We start from the raw sequence: 14,585 nt of genomic DNA, 5'->3' as shown, positions 1-14,585 counted from the left end.
ATATTTTGAATCATTGACCGTAACCAAACACATTCTCGACCCGCCTCATATAAGGCTATCAGTTCGACGTGATTTGAAGTTGTAGCCATAAGATTTTGTTTTGTCGATCACCATGAAATTGCAGCTCCACAATAGGTGAATACATATCCTAATTGAGATCGTACTTTATGTGGATCCGACAAATATCTCGCATTTGTATATCCAACTAAATTGGATTTTGTATCTTTTTGATAGTATAACCTCATATCTCTTGTTTAATTCCATTCCAATATCTTCTGGTTGGTTTGGAACTATATCTTGCTAACATATTTACTGCAAATGAGATATCGGGGCTCGTATTATTTGCAAGATATAATAACGCTCCGATTGCACTTAAGTATGGTACTTCAGGACCAAGCACTTTTTCATTATTTTCTTGTGGGCGAAAAGGATCATTTTCTGCATTTAGCGATCGTACGACCATTGGTGTACTCAAATAATGTTATATACATCATAAAATAAAATACCAATTAAGAAGAAAGAAAATGCAAAAAGGTTAAATGAATTCTTACAAATCATAGAAAAGAGGAGGTTAATTATTGATTGAATATTCTATTGATGAAAAGATGTGTTTAATCAACCAAAAAAAAAAGAAAAAAAAAAGATGTATTTACAAAATGTACAGAGGTTTATTTATAGATCAATAGCTTATTGATCTTTCCTAATTACATGAGATTTCTAGCCGTTTTCATAATACACAAATTTCTTACAGTTGTTGTTTCCATAATACACATATTACAGGGAAGATTTGAGACAGGTGTATTAACAGTCGTATGTGATGTTCGATCTAGAAAACTCTTTTGGGCTTTGGTGAGTCTAATTGAACTGAAATTGTATGAAAAGTTAAATTTCATATGTAATAAATTAATGAGTCCCACAATCAAAAATGTCTTCTTCACTATCTCCTTCTTCTCTTTATAATTTCTATTTTCCAGCCGCCTAAATCTTAAATTTGTTTAAACCAGATTTTCTTTTCTTAAAATAGTGATTGAGTAAAAACAAATTAAAGGTATTTTTGAGTCAGAGATAGACACTCCATCGAATCAGAGATAGGCACACATGAAACAATTAGTACTAATTTTTAAAAAAAGTTTTAAATTCAGGGGTAGACACTTGCTTGCCCCTGAGCCTTCATAGATCCGCCCCTGGCTCGATCGTGACTTGCACCTGACTCACTCGCTAATAGCTCGTTTGTTACTGAACTAAGTTGTTAACAAGCCAGCTCGCCACTAGCTCGATCCAGAATTAATGAGTTCAAGTTGGGGCTAGCGAGCTAGCTCAACTAGGCATCAATTTGTGAATTTGTATGAATTTGTGTGCATTTTATACTGTCCAGCTCGGTCCAATTCGATTCAGCTCGGTCCAAAAAGTTTGAAAATTTTATTTTCTTCTTAAATCAAGATCCAGTCAAACCCAACGAGCTAGCTCGTCAGATCGCGAACTAATTCGGTCCAGGTCATAATGATCTGAAGCTAAGATTTTAGCTCGGACCCTTAAAGTTAGCTCGTTTGTGACTCGAATTAGTAGGTTTAAAAAGACCTCTTAGTTTGTACCAAGCTTCTAAATAGCGTTTATAGCGGTATAGCGGGGAGACAAAAAAAAGCTTTAGCGAATAGCGGAGCTATAGCAAAAGCTATTATAAATAGCGTTTTTTTATTTCAAAAATTATATTTTATATTTCTACTAATAGTAAAAATGTCTCATCAAGAAAAAAAATATCAAATTAATTAAGAAGTTCTAATATTCATATTAAACCAATACAAAGTTGAAATTGTCATTCAAAATATCCCTAATTCAAAAACTATCGATATATTTTATATTCAAAATATACCACTACCATATATTAATGCATGATACAAAATTTAATTGATATAGCGGTATAGCCCGCATATGTTCCATTGTATTGATATAGCTTAATAAAGTAAAAAAAAAAACCAATCTAGATATTAAGGCTCATTAAAATTGCAAAATCATGTTTTCAGAAAAAAAAATTGCAAAATCATAACCCATGTAGCATAGCGGACCGCTATTACCGCTATAGCGATCGTAGCTTGATTAGCGCAGTTTTAGCCCGTAGCTTAGCTTTCTGGGTCCAAAATCGCTATAGCTAGCTATTTAGAAGCTTGGTTTGTACAAATTATAGAAGAGGAGGGATCCGATTACACCATTTTTTGGTGACACCGAATTACACTCTCCATTTTCAAAATTTACAAAGTTCAAACAGTCGATCCAAACCGTTCAACTTGTTGGATATGTCAAAATGTATTTGCAGATCAAATTTTATATTTTTTGGATTTTTTTTACTATTTATTAAGTATTTAACAAAATCGCTATATTCAGACCGTTGAATTTTTGTACCCATCTTAATAAATAGTAAAAAAATTCAGAAAAAAGTAAAATTTGATCTGTAACCACATTTTAACATATTCAATAAGTTGAACGGTTTGAATCAACTGTTTGAACTTTGTAAACATAGGATGTAATCCGGTGTCTCCAAAAAATGATATAATCAGATCCCTTTAACGAGAAACCATGAAAAGCTGAAAAACTAAAAAGGCCAAGGAAAGAAAATATAATTGATAATTGGACGCTTACTGTTGAAAGCAAGAAGCCCCACCTTTTTGGTAATGGCCCGTTAGCAACAAGAAGGCCCACATTTTTTGATAATGGCCCGTAAGCAACAAGAAGGCCTATTTGGCAGCCCAAACTTACTTCATACCTTCATTATTATTATTTTTTTTTGGAAAAACAAACCCCGTCATGCCTGGTAAAGCGCACAGATCAGTGTCACGTGGCGACCTAAATTCCACAACCAATAAGAATCCATAAACGAGGCACCCACGGATCACGATCCGCACTTGCCCCACTCTTGTCATATCCACCGTCCCTTTGATACTGGATCCGACGTTCCAAAACGATTAAACCGCCTAAAACCTCGAAAAAGTTCTTTCACTTCCCGCTCTTCGTTTTCACCAATTCGCTTTAAAACCCCTCCCCTCTCCCTTTCTCCTTCCCAATCCAAACTAAAATCTTCTCTCTCTCTACTATTCCCAATCAAAACCCTTATCTCAATTTCGTATTAACTTAATTTCTACCTCCAATGGCGCGTACCAAGCAAACCGCTCGCAAGTCCACTGGTGGCAAGGCCCCACGCAAGCAGCTGGCCACCAAGGCCGCCCGCAAGTCAGCTCCGGCAACCGGCGGAGTGAAGAAGCCTCACCGTTTCAGGCCAGGAACTGTGGCGCTTCGTGAGATCAGGAAGTACCAGAAGAGCACTGAGCTTCTGATCAGGAAGCTTCCCTTTCAGAGGCTAGTGAGGGAAATCGCTCAAGATTTCAAGACAGATCTGAGGTTTCAGAGCTCGGCTGTGGCGGCGCTTCAAGAGGCTGCTGAGGCGTATTTGGTTGGGTTGTTTGAGGATACCAATCTCTGTGCCATTCATGCCAAGAGGGTTACGATCATGCCTAAGGATATTCAGTTGGCCAGGAGGATCAGAGGTGAGAGGGCTTGAGGTGTTCTTTAGTAGTTTCAGTAGATCTTTGTCTAGTAGTGGCTGGTTTGGTTTGGGAGGTTAGGTTAGTGTTGTGAAAAGTTGGTGTTATGAATAGTTGGATCTGTGTATCTGTGTAACTGTTTTTGAGTAAGAATGAAATGAAACCTAGTTCTTTTCAATTTGTGCATCTTTTAAGATATATTATTGTGTATGCATGTGCAAGAATGTGTCTTTGGTACTAAAATGGGAATTAAGCTGAATCTCCATGCAAATGATTTTTCTGCAAGGACTGAATCCAAATTGGTTATACTATTTTGTGATTGCATCTGTAAGATTGTGTCTTTAGTTGTTCAATGGCACTTAATGAGAACAAATGACCTTATTTGTAAGGTTGAATTCAATTTGGTAGTAATTTGGGCACAAAACTAGAAATGCTTGCGTTCACCTTGTAAAATAATTCATAAGGTAGGAATATGATTTATGTGTTGGGAACAGCGATTCTAATGTTGTTTGGATCGATCTGTGTTTAATCCGAACCCGACCCACACTTTTTAGTTTCAAATGAGAAAGCTTGTCTAGTTTCAAAATGAAAAACGAATCTCTCGCAACACTTTCACTTTTTATCAGAAGCATGTGTGATGATGTCGTGAAAAACCAGCTTAGAATTTTTTTTTTTCAAAAACTAGTAAATTTTTGTTTCAAAGCACATTTTAAGCTGGTTTGAAAACCCTCGTTAGTCGTTAGTGATTTGGTTCATGCAAAGAAAAATAATTTCATTTAAATATTATTCAGTATAGTTTCACTTTTTTTTTCCTTGACAAAGTGTGTACATTTGAAGAGTGAACATGTACGAAATTTAAACGAAAAAAATGAACCCTCTGCCGACTGCCATTCGAGAGACTAACAATTTCTTTTCCTGACCGATAGTTAGCATCCCTCAAAATAAAATTACATGATATTAGTTTATTTATAATAACATCGAAAACAAATTGTTTGTAATGACATTTGAAACAAAACAAAATGAAAATGTAATATATAAACGGCAACGAACTTAGTAATAAAACAATGATAGACATGTTTCCATCATATGATGAGGCGATTTTGGATATTAAGAAATGGGTTAGCTTGTTGCTGAATATTTGCAACGGTTATTGTAAATACTAAATACTAAACACTAAATTTTATTTAGTTATTTATATGTATTCTTTTACCAACTTTTTATTAATGAAATTTGTCATTTGATAATTATAAATTGATTTTAAAATGTAATTTAATAAGATAATAATAAATTATATATCTTCTTTATCTTTCTAGAAAGACCTTTAATGAAAAGTGCTGTCTGCTTATAGTGAGGCGTTGTAAAAACTTTTTCTTATATTAATGAATTCGTTGGTGAGCCAAAACTCACAAACCTTGAAAAAAATGCTGTCTACCACATGGGAATTCCCTTGAGCAAATATGTAAAATCACTATTGGTATGTCAGAACAGAATACAGATTTTCGGGTAGAATTGATATGGAACTTTACAATATGCAACAAACCACATTAGCAGTGCAACCACAACAAATTCAAAGTAACACCAGTACTCTTGCAATTGAGAATTGTAAACAGTTATTTAGAAGACATTAAAAACACTTGGCACCAATTTCTACCAAAAAGGAATCTCTATGGCTCATTGAACCTCTGCTTTGACGCGCTTTGAAACCTGTCGTATTGGCTCCTTCACCTGTCAAAGTTGCAACAACAACTAGGTCAGTGAACTATGAAACAACAGAACTTGAATGAATAAAACAATTTTGTGCCTTTTCTTTTGGGAATTTATGTTCAGATACAAGTTTTCACTAACCCTCCGATTTCCTTGGATCCTTATTTAAGTTTCCATTGCTTAGAAGTTCTCTGTGCCATTTTGCCATATTAAGGGTCCTCAGTCTTAACATTGCTTTGGTTTTCAAATATTAAAGTATAGATTAATTTATAACATAAGTTCTGGTTTTCTTTTCCTATGTACATTGCCGTCATCCACAAGACTACATGCTTCCGAGTTAATAAGAGACAGATCATAAATGGCACCACGAACAGAGAGAGAGCGCTTGACAGCCACTGTCAAGTTTAAAAAAAAAAAAAAAACAGAGAGAGAGACCGTGCTAGACTTCCTTGGTCGCTTGTCTGAGGTGGATTGGATATCATCACCAGCACTGGCACCACGAACTCTACCTCTAACTTTTTCACTCAATACTCCACTCTCCAGAGATTCAGCAGGCTTCATAAAAATAAATGAATTCTCATTAAATCAACCAATGTAAGTTTTAATAGGGAAGATAACAGGAAATTAGCTTCACTAAAGTTACTTCCTTAAGTAGTAGTGATAGAGTGACAACATTACCCCTCGCATGCTCATAGGAGTACAACTCTGCTCTCTTTCTTTTGCAGAGGATGTATTGTTTTGCATCTCTGATCTCTCTCTGGTCTGAGTTTGATCAGACCCAACTGAATGGACTCCACCGATAGTTGACCCATCTCGCATTATTTTATCTAACAAGATGAAGGATATATTAGGGTCCATGAATATTGTGTCATAAATTATCAGAAATTATGTAAAGAGGTTGAAAATTTTTCGCTAGTTAACGATAATTCATACTGGAGGCCGGCGTTGTCAGTTTCTGCATACTAGCAAAATACAAATCATTATGAATTTCTACTGGTACACCATTTATTGGCTTTCAGGAGTCCTTCATAATGTAACAAAATTATTCCCCATAAACAATAGAATAAACTTCATAAACCTTTCTTTGGTATATCACAGGTATACAAACTTAAAAGTTCTCCTGAGTCCTTGAAAGTTACCTTTTGGGATATCGAAGTCATCAAACTCAAATGCCTGAGAGCCATGGTTGTTAAGACCCTGTCAAAACAGACAGACCAAGTTCAAGAGTGACATAATATCAATTGTTCTATAGAGGAAAAAATAATGCTGGTATGTGCTAAAGAATTTAATTTGCTTACCACTTCAAGTTTCTTTTTAATTTCAAGGAGCTTTTTGTTAGTGATCTCAGAATGGATGACTTGCTTACCTGTAAATAATTGTTTTTGTACATTCAAAATTCAAATAAAGCATGGTAATTTAGAATTATTTGGGCTGAGGTGATTATATGCAAACCTAGTAAAATACAGACAACATATAAGCTGGATAACTCTAGCCATATGTAACAATAACATGTATATTTTACAGATTATTCTTTATCAGAATAATTGTTAGTAATGGTTCCTTCAACTGACATAGTAAACATTGAGGACAGATAGCATAAAGTAAAATAACATTTCTGAGACAGTACCGTTAGAAAGGAGAGCATACCACCTTTTTATTTATTTGTCTAATGTTTTTTCACTTATATTGCTTAGTGCAGTTCATTGCATAACTGAATCAAACCTGAGTGAAATTGAGGGTCTGATCACAGAAATTTTGGGTTAAGAATTAAGATTGAGCGCAGTTGGAGAGAAAGAGTTATTAGCATGTAGGAAAGTTGATACCCAATCTTCTGTTAGTTGAATTTTTGACAAAGCCATCCTGGATCATTCGGTCAATCAGCTTCCGCACAGTGTTCTGGCTTGTTTCTCCATCCAACTTATTGTGTAGCTTTGGTACTGACACATAATCCATGGGAAGGGCATGATACAGAGCCTTTGAGAAGACAATAAACTTGTTAGATAGGATAACCTTGCATATTACAATGCTGACTGAAACAGGTCATGTGTGGTATAAACTATAAATTATTAGCATTTTTATTGTTTTACTTTTCATTTTTTGTTAGCATTCAATCAGTTAACTATGATGTGATTAGCTGAGTTTTCTTGTAGAGCTAGAAATTGTGCGCTGCATCAATAGGAAAATACAGTGCATACATTGCCACATTTACTGTACCTGCAGTGCATTAATTTAGATAGAGAAAAACAACGTGACCTAAAGTTAAAAAGAAATCCTCATCAAGACCGACAGTAGTATACAGCCCTTCTGCATACCTTCATATAAATGAAATCCTCATCAAGACCCTTGCTGACTTCTTGTGATTTTATCACATCTTGCATTACTACTTCTTGCTCCCCAGTTGGCATCTGGCAGTTGGACTAAGCAATGGGAAAGAGGTTATATCAGTATTAATTAAAACGGCACTAATAGGCCAGAAGCAATTGCAGGTTTCTTTACCTTGCTTATAGTAAAGCTGTCCTTGCTTGATCTGGCTAAATGCCCTTGGTTGACTAGATTATCCAGAATTTCTGTAAACAAGGATGTTAGTAATCAAAGATTTTTTTTTTATTATTAATAAAGAGATGTTATAAAATAGGAAATTCTAGTTGTGATGAGGTGTATAACAGAAAAAAAAAAAATCTGCAATTTACTGAGAAAATAAAGTCAAGTTAAGACAATAGAATCCTAAGAAGGATAGAGTTCAAAACGAATACAAGGTTTCAGCAGATACATATCTGCTGCTTTTCTCGTCAAAGGGAGGCTCCAGCTACAACCCGGTCCATTGGATCTAAGCGAATAAACTGGATTCATACCTTACACAAATAAGACCTCCCCTTATAAGTACTTCAATGGTGTGGATCTGGTGCTTCATTTTACATTGGGCTTCAAGCAAAAAAGCAGCAGATATGGACTGAGGGATGGACTGAGAGTTTGACCAATGTCAAAATCAGGATAATTTCTATACAGGTTATGACACTATGGATTACCATAAAGTACCAGAATGAAACATGTGGCATCAGTACTAAAATAATTTATGTAATTCAAATCATAACATGATGTCATGCCCGACTACCTTCAATCAGTGCCTGCAAGTTTTATACAAAGAGAGAATTATCAAATTTGCAGAAGGAAATGATAAAGTCAGATGTATATATGTACAAGAAGACTTACCGAAGAAACCTTTGGGAAGTATGAGAGAACATCTGAGATATTAACAGTGCTGCTTTCCCTAGTATTTATCCATTCTCTTACTAAAGCTGTCAGTTCATCCATATTTGGGTCCTCCATTGCATTATCTTGAGTCTCATCTAATGATAAGAATAAATTTTGGAAAAAAGAAGTTCAGACATGGAATAGAAATAAAGCTAATACTGTGTCACCACTATATATTGTATTCTAATGTGACAAGGATCACTAACCATCAGAAATAGAACCATTTGCTCCTTTTTCCTTCTTGATAACTGTCAAATTACTAATTCAGTTAGCAAGGAGATATATCGATCATTTTAAGTGGATAAAAAAAAGAACAAGGTCCTTGTTTTTAGGTACCATTTGGAGCAATCATGTAGCGTTCAATTTCAGCAGTCTCGATCTGAAAATTTGTGGTATTGAAAACATTTAAATTATAAACATAAAGTTGGACTTGATTTGGAGGTTGGCACCGACTGTAACTTTTAACTTGACCAACAAAATATTTATATATGAGGAGGGTTCCAATGCCTCATTTTTTTTATACCTCATCATACCTCATATTTTATATCTTCATTTTCTTCATATTCAAAGTCTAAATTGTCGATCCGAACCGTTCAACATAATATCCATACTAAAATATGGTTAGGGATGAAATTTTTTTACTATTTTTTAAGATGGATAGAAAATCACTGTTTTTTGAACAGTTCAAAAACAGTGATTTTGTACCTATCTTAAAAAATAGCAAAAAATTCCAAAAAATATAAAATTTCATCTCCATGCATATTTTAGTATAAATATTTTGTTGAACGGTTCGGATCGGCAATTTGGACTTTGAAAACGAAAATATAAAATATGAGGTATAATGAGGTATGAAAAAAATGAGGCATTGGAACATATTTTCTTTGGAGTATATTGTTTACAAGTCATCCAAAGGCAACAAATGGCAACTCCCAAACTACAGTAACGCCAGGTATCTCAGTACCTCAATGCTAAATCAGAAATTTGACTGAACACACAGAAAAATGCATATTCATGACTTTTGTAAGATACATTTGATTTTTGAGTCTTGATATCATACAAGATTTAAGAAAGACAATGGAAAAGCAAGATTATAACCTTTGCAAACCGTAACTAAGCAATAAGTAATTTAAATGTCTCAAAATCTGGGCAAAAGGAACCAATTATACCAGACAGTTTGGACCAGCAGTGCCAAAAGAAAGGATCATAAAACCTTACTAATTAGCACACTAACCTAAATTGACATAAGAGAAATAAAAAAAGTGTTGTTTTGCATTTTGAACATCATACAATTCATAAAGAGGCTGAGAGAGAGAGAGTGTAACCTCACTATCAGAAGAGTCCTTTTCATTTCCAGAATCATCTCCCAGGCTCATATCATCACCCGGGTTGTCTCCATTTTCATCCTCACATGGATCAAGAACACTCCTAACCTACACAAAGAGCACATAGGCAAACATACACCCACATGATGAAAGAAGAATGATCAGATTTATCATAATAAATGGAACAAGAAGCAATAGTGTAACATTGGCAGGATTTCAATTTCAGCCAGTAATGCGACCAATAGCACAATAGGTAAGTTAATGTCTAGTATATCAGTACACACAATAAATCTGTTTGCAGATGTCATTTGACTGTGTGCTAGTTTTCTCTTAAACATTAATTATGCACTGATCCCTACAGGCATAAGCTGGGTACTAGAACAATCAGGTACAGTACAGGTAAGAGGAGTACCTTGAGGGTTAGCACAAGGTGCTTGCTATCTACATTGCCGACCTCCATCTTTAAGGGGTTCCTATTCCATATATTCACTGCTTCGTTCTCTGAGCAACCTTTGAAAAATGGGGGCTCGTAGTCCTCAGGCTGTAATGATAAATGTTCACAAAAATCTGATTAGTAGAAAGCCAATCTTTTCATTAACTGAATGCATTTTGTCGGAAGGACTGCAACATTAAAGTAATTAGACTGAGCAGTGCTAAATAAATTCTAACAGCTGTCTTTTGGATTTTCTTTTTTTATTGTCATAACTAATATCTAAGCTGCAAACAACAAGGTGAGAATCGACAGCATAAAATGGCGATGAAAAGTCAAATAAAAGGCAACAACAAGATAAATATTGGTTGTACAATTTTACTGATAACCAGTGATATTCATTTAGTGACCAGCATATGCTGATTGGTTGGTCCTTGTGATATCAAACCCAAAATTAGCCACCACATATATTTCCAAAGATCAAAACTGTGTAATAGAATGTACTACATGTTGGGATAAAAATTCAGAAATTCGGATAGTTAAAGAAATTAATCAAAATAAATCAAGTTGAAAACAATATTACCTGGATCAATTTTAACACTACACAGTAATTTTCTGATAGAACAACTTTAGATGGATAATCTCATACAACTATGCCTTTTCTAACAAGGTACACTCAAGCAATAATTTAATCCTGGTTTGGTTGAATAAGTACAAATGAAGGGAAAAATAACTTCATATCTCAAGCTCAGACATACCGTGACTTCATCATAGTACAACAGCTTCATCAGAATGGTACGCTGGAATACAACAGTAGATTTATCAATATATATCGTTTTCAGTATGATACTGGAACTTCATTCGTGGGAATTTATGCAAAAGTAACCTTCTAATAATCATCATTGACAGCAGCAACATCACTCACAAAAGTAAATGTCCAAATTTTTTGTATTATTTGCAAATAATTTATGCATAGATTAGTGTGTTGCCAGGGCCATATTCCTTTTGAAATGTAGATAATTTGGCCATACCAATAAGAAGTTTCCATTTTCAAAGAGAAAATTGAAATAGAACATTGAAAAGTGAACCACTTGAGCCAATAAAAAAAAGTTATTGTTGGTGTTTAAAGTTCAAAGGAAATAGTTATGAACAAATTTGGCCGAGTCAAAATTACAAAGTTAGAATCAATTAGTGCACTTAAATAAGATTTTGTTTGTCCAGTGCTACATGTAAATAATACCAACAAAGTTAAAATATGTTGCAAAATTAAAAATTGAAAAATTCGGAAGTTATGAAGATAGAATTTCCATTGCCCATGAACAAGAACAAATAATATGTACCTCTTGAGGCATCAGATCAAGAGTTCTCATTAATGAAACAAGGGTTCTGACCATCTTGCACGCAGAACGCCTACAAATAGAAGAATTTCATTTTTTTTTTCTTTTACTTTTCTGCATTTTTATCTTATCTTGCTTTAATTTTAGATTAAGTTACTCTGAAACCTAATACTGATCAATATAGAGAGAATTTGTCCAAAGAAAGAGGAATATGGCAGAAAAAAAGGAACCTCATTTGATCAGGTGTAACATCTGCTGTATCAGACTTAAAGTTAGCTGCATTTTTTTTGTTTCCATTGCAAGTCATGTTCATGTGGACCTCTTCTTCACTAGCCTTAGGATAGCTGAATGAAACTGTGCAAAATATTAAACAAAAATATAATTAACATAAAATTCTTATCTGTTCAACAGACTTTACTAAACAACACACCTGATATTTTGGTGTCTGACCTAACATACAGTTAAAATAAAGCACTAGGATACTTGTACCTTCCATTTGTTTTATCCCTTTTTGGCATGTTTTGTTTTCATTTGCAAAGCTGAGGGTAAAAAAGCACTAGTTTTGTTTCAGGAGAATGGAAGATAAGTTAGGGTAATTAGAATATAGGATTGTTTGCATTATCTAAAGTTCGATAGAGTTGAAGTATGTGCACATTCCATAATTGCAGGAACTGCTACAATACCAGTCAGATTGGGGTTAGTTGACTAGTAACTACAGGAACACATGCTATATTACTCATTAACTTGCTAATTTTTTATTATATTATAATTAACCAATAAATTTGCTTAAAAGAATATTACCAACTGCATACAATGATAACATTGTGTCAATAAAGAACTAGACTCTGTAACCATGCCATTAGAGATACAGGGGATAAAGCAGTGATCTGACATCATAATAACAGATATTTTATTTACATGAATACTCTTCAATCATGGGGCCTTCTGCTTTCTCACAGATGCAAAAGAGGAGTGTCTTGAGATACTTCTTTTGGAGGGCATCATACACTCCTACAAAATTTTTAACCAATGAAGAAGAAACTTAAACTAGATAATCAAAACTCATATTAACCACATGTGAAGTAAGCCTCAATTTGTTTGCTGCAGTTATATTCAACCTGTATTTATTTTTAAATTAAGCTTGAATTTCAGTCATAATATATCATCTAATATTCCTCAAGCACTGAAAAAAGATAAAGACAGACAAATAGAAACAGAAGACAGCAGATTTGACCAAACTAGGTCTAACTGAAAAGTACAAACTTATCAGATGTTAACATTGAAGTGGACCTGCAGACAACACACAAGTCAATTGAATCTGATGTTATTTTTTACCTTTCTCCATCCAGTCAATCAGCCTCCTGGACTCATCATCCATGGGCATCAGCTTTTTAATCTTCATCTCTTTATTAGAAACAAAGAAGAAGAAGAAATCAGAATTTTTTATTTTTTTGACTAAAATAGTGGAGGTTACAAAGTAACCTAAACAGAAAGGAAGAATGCTCACCTAAGGCTGGAACAGACTTGTCATTGAAGTACTTCTCAGGGAAGAGGCCCCTAATGTAGCTTATGTTATATATCGCTATCCTAAGCAGATTTCTAGTCTGTAAAAATATATTATTAATAAAATCAAAATATAGCTCAAGTTAGGAAAGTACAAAAGTAAAGTTTTAATTTACTCATTTAAACTTAACAATTAACAAGATTTTTTTCTGGTGCATAAATAAATAAAGATCTGCCCGTAGAAATTAGGAATTAAAGTACCTAGTTATCCTTAGATCAGAAAGAAAGCACGTAATTAGAAAGGCAATATATGTAAGAGCTAAGTTGTATGGAATTAATATTTTAAGAACGAGCAGGGGGTTAATAAATAGATCAGGGTATTATAAATCAAACAGATCAACGATGATGAGAAATATAAAATAAATAAGACTGTTTTTATTCTGCATCAAAATTAAATTGACACAGTAGTTAATTTCTCATGTAATCAAACTGCGGATCTCAATGAAATGCAAAAAAAGATAGAGAGCATTTATCTAAGTCCTGAATATCCTATCCAATGAAATTCAGATATTATATATAAGAAATAATTTTAAAGAAGCACAGATGAAGAAGCATCGATGATAATCAGACTTCTAACTCGATTTAGTTCAAATAAAATAATTGAAGAAATCTCATAGAAAAACCAGACTAAGAGATCAAATGTATATAATGTCAAACCGAAATGGATATATATGTACGCAGCTAGGTAAATCGAGATGGTGTTCAGATCTATCTGTTCAAAAAATTTGCGAAAGGAAGTAACAAAACAAGCAGCAAGTCGATTAATGGAAAATTATCGTCAAGTGACTAAAATCGGACCCAAATATGCATCATTGAACAAATCTAGCTCAAGTATTACTGATTAAAATCTAATATGAGTACAGGAATAGATCATACCAAGAGAAGCGAATCCTGCTCAGTTATTTCAGCCTCCTTAACCTTTTGAGCAACTACCTGCGTTTAGATTGAACGAAAAATTGTTATTTCAGTCGGAGAATGATTTCATCGAATAAAAATTCAATCGCGAACAGAAAGGGAGATCGATCGGACCATTGTTGGAAGTAAAACAAGATTAGATGAGGTACGAAGATGTAGAATTCTGAGGGGCAAAGAAGAGAGAAGGAGCGAGGGAGGGAGGGAGAGAGACAGAGAGAGTCTCTCTGAGCACTGAGGCGAAAACTGGATATCCGGCGCGGAAAGGGTGTCTATATAAGCATCAAAGACGAAATTCAAAATTAATTTAACTTTTGGGGACATTGTCGTAACTAACCCTCGAAAATGTTAAAATATAATTCTTGTTTTAGCCCTCACAAACCTGTCTTTTCTCCATATAAACAGGAAAGAAAAATGCATATCTGAATGCTTGTAAAATGTTTAACAGACCAAGCGTGTGTTATTTTCTTTTTTTATAGGGTTGTGTAGATAATTATGTCAGTGCCAGGACAAGTGAGTATCGTGTTTCGCG

At 34.2% G+C, this 14,585-nt stretch overlaps 2 protein-coding genes across 3 annotated transcripts; one reads left to right on the top strand and one right to left on the bottom strand.

Annotated features, from left to right (window-relative positions):
- Positions 1-3,019: 3,019 nt before the first annotated feature.
- On the top strand, positions 3,020-3,708 carry LOC144574244 (histone H3.2). Its single transcript, XM_078324169.1, has one exon. It carries the CDS (start codon positions 3,140-3,142, stop codon positions 3,548-3,550), a length of 411 nt encoding a protein of 136 aa, XP_078180295.1. The 5' UTR covers positions 3,020-3,139; the 3' UTR covers positions 3,551-3,708.
- A 1,304-nt stretch (positions 3,709-5,012) lies between these two features.
- Positions 5,013-14,301, bottom strand: ASY1 (DNA-binding HORMA family protein). 2 transcript variants are annotated; one of them, XM_078323937.1, is made up of 23 exons: positions 14,171-14,301; positions 14,018-14,074; positions 13,086-13,182; positions 12,914-12,982; positions 12,497-12,589; positions 11,809-11,932; positions 11,582-11,651; positions 11,000-11,041; positions 10,224-10,352; positions 9,812-9,919; positions 8,826-8,868; positions 8,696-8,737; positions 8,448-8,584; positions 8,350-8,362; positions 7,734-7,804; positions 7,550-7,654; positions 7,061-7,211; positions 6,536-6,603; positions 6,377-6,434; positions 5,916-6,064; positions 5,673-5,792; positions 5,175-5,258; positions 5,013-5,117 (listed from the first exon to the last, which is right to left on the bottom strand). In XM_078323937.1, the coding sequence occupies exons 1-22, from the start codon at positions 14,171-14,173 to the stop codon at positions 5,205-5,207; spliced, it is 1,803 nt and encodes a 600-aa protein (XP_078180063.1). In that variant the 5' UTR covers positions 14,174-14,301; the 3' UTR covers positions 5,013-5,117; positions 5,175-5,204. The 2 variants fall into 2 exon arrangements, with proteins under 2 accessions (XP_078180063.1, XP_078180060.1); XM_078323934.1 differs by having other exon boundaries at positions 5,013-5,258.
- Positions 14,302-14,585: the final 284 nt, after the last annotated feature.

The sequence above is a fragment of the Carex rostrata genome, chromosome 22, assembly GCF_964058835.1.
Source record: "Carex rostrata chromosome 22, lpCarRost1.2, whole genome shotgun sequence".
NCBI classification, from domain to species: Eukaryota; Viridiplantae; Streptophyta; class Magnoliopsida; order Poales; family Cyperaceae; genus Carex; species Carex rostrata.
This window is presented reverse-complemented; position numbering and strand designations above follow the sequence as displayed.

Coding starts and splice junctions, on each gene's coding strand:
- ASY1 (XM_078323934.1), bottom strand. Junction 7,212..7,549: donor AGGATTTCATTTATATGAAG/GTATGCAGAAGG, acceptor GTCTTCTCAAAG/GCTCTGTATCATGCCCTTCC. Junction 6,604..7,060: donor TTCAACTAACAGAAGATTGG/GTATCAACTTTC, acceptor AATTATTTACAG/GTAAGCAAGTCATCCATTCT.
- LOC144574244 (XM_078324169.1), top strand. CDS start 3,140: ATGGCGCGTACCAAGCAAACCGCTCGCAAGTCCACTGGTGGCAAGGCC.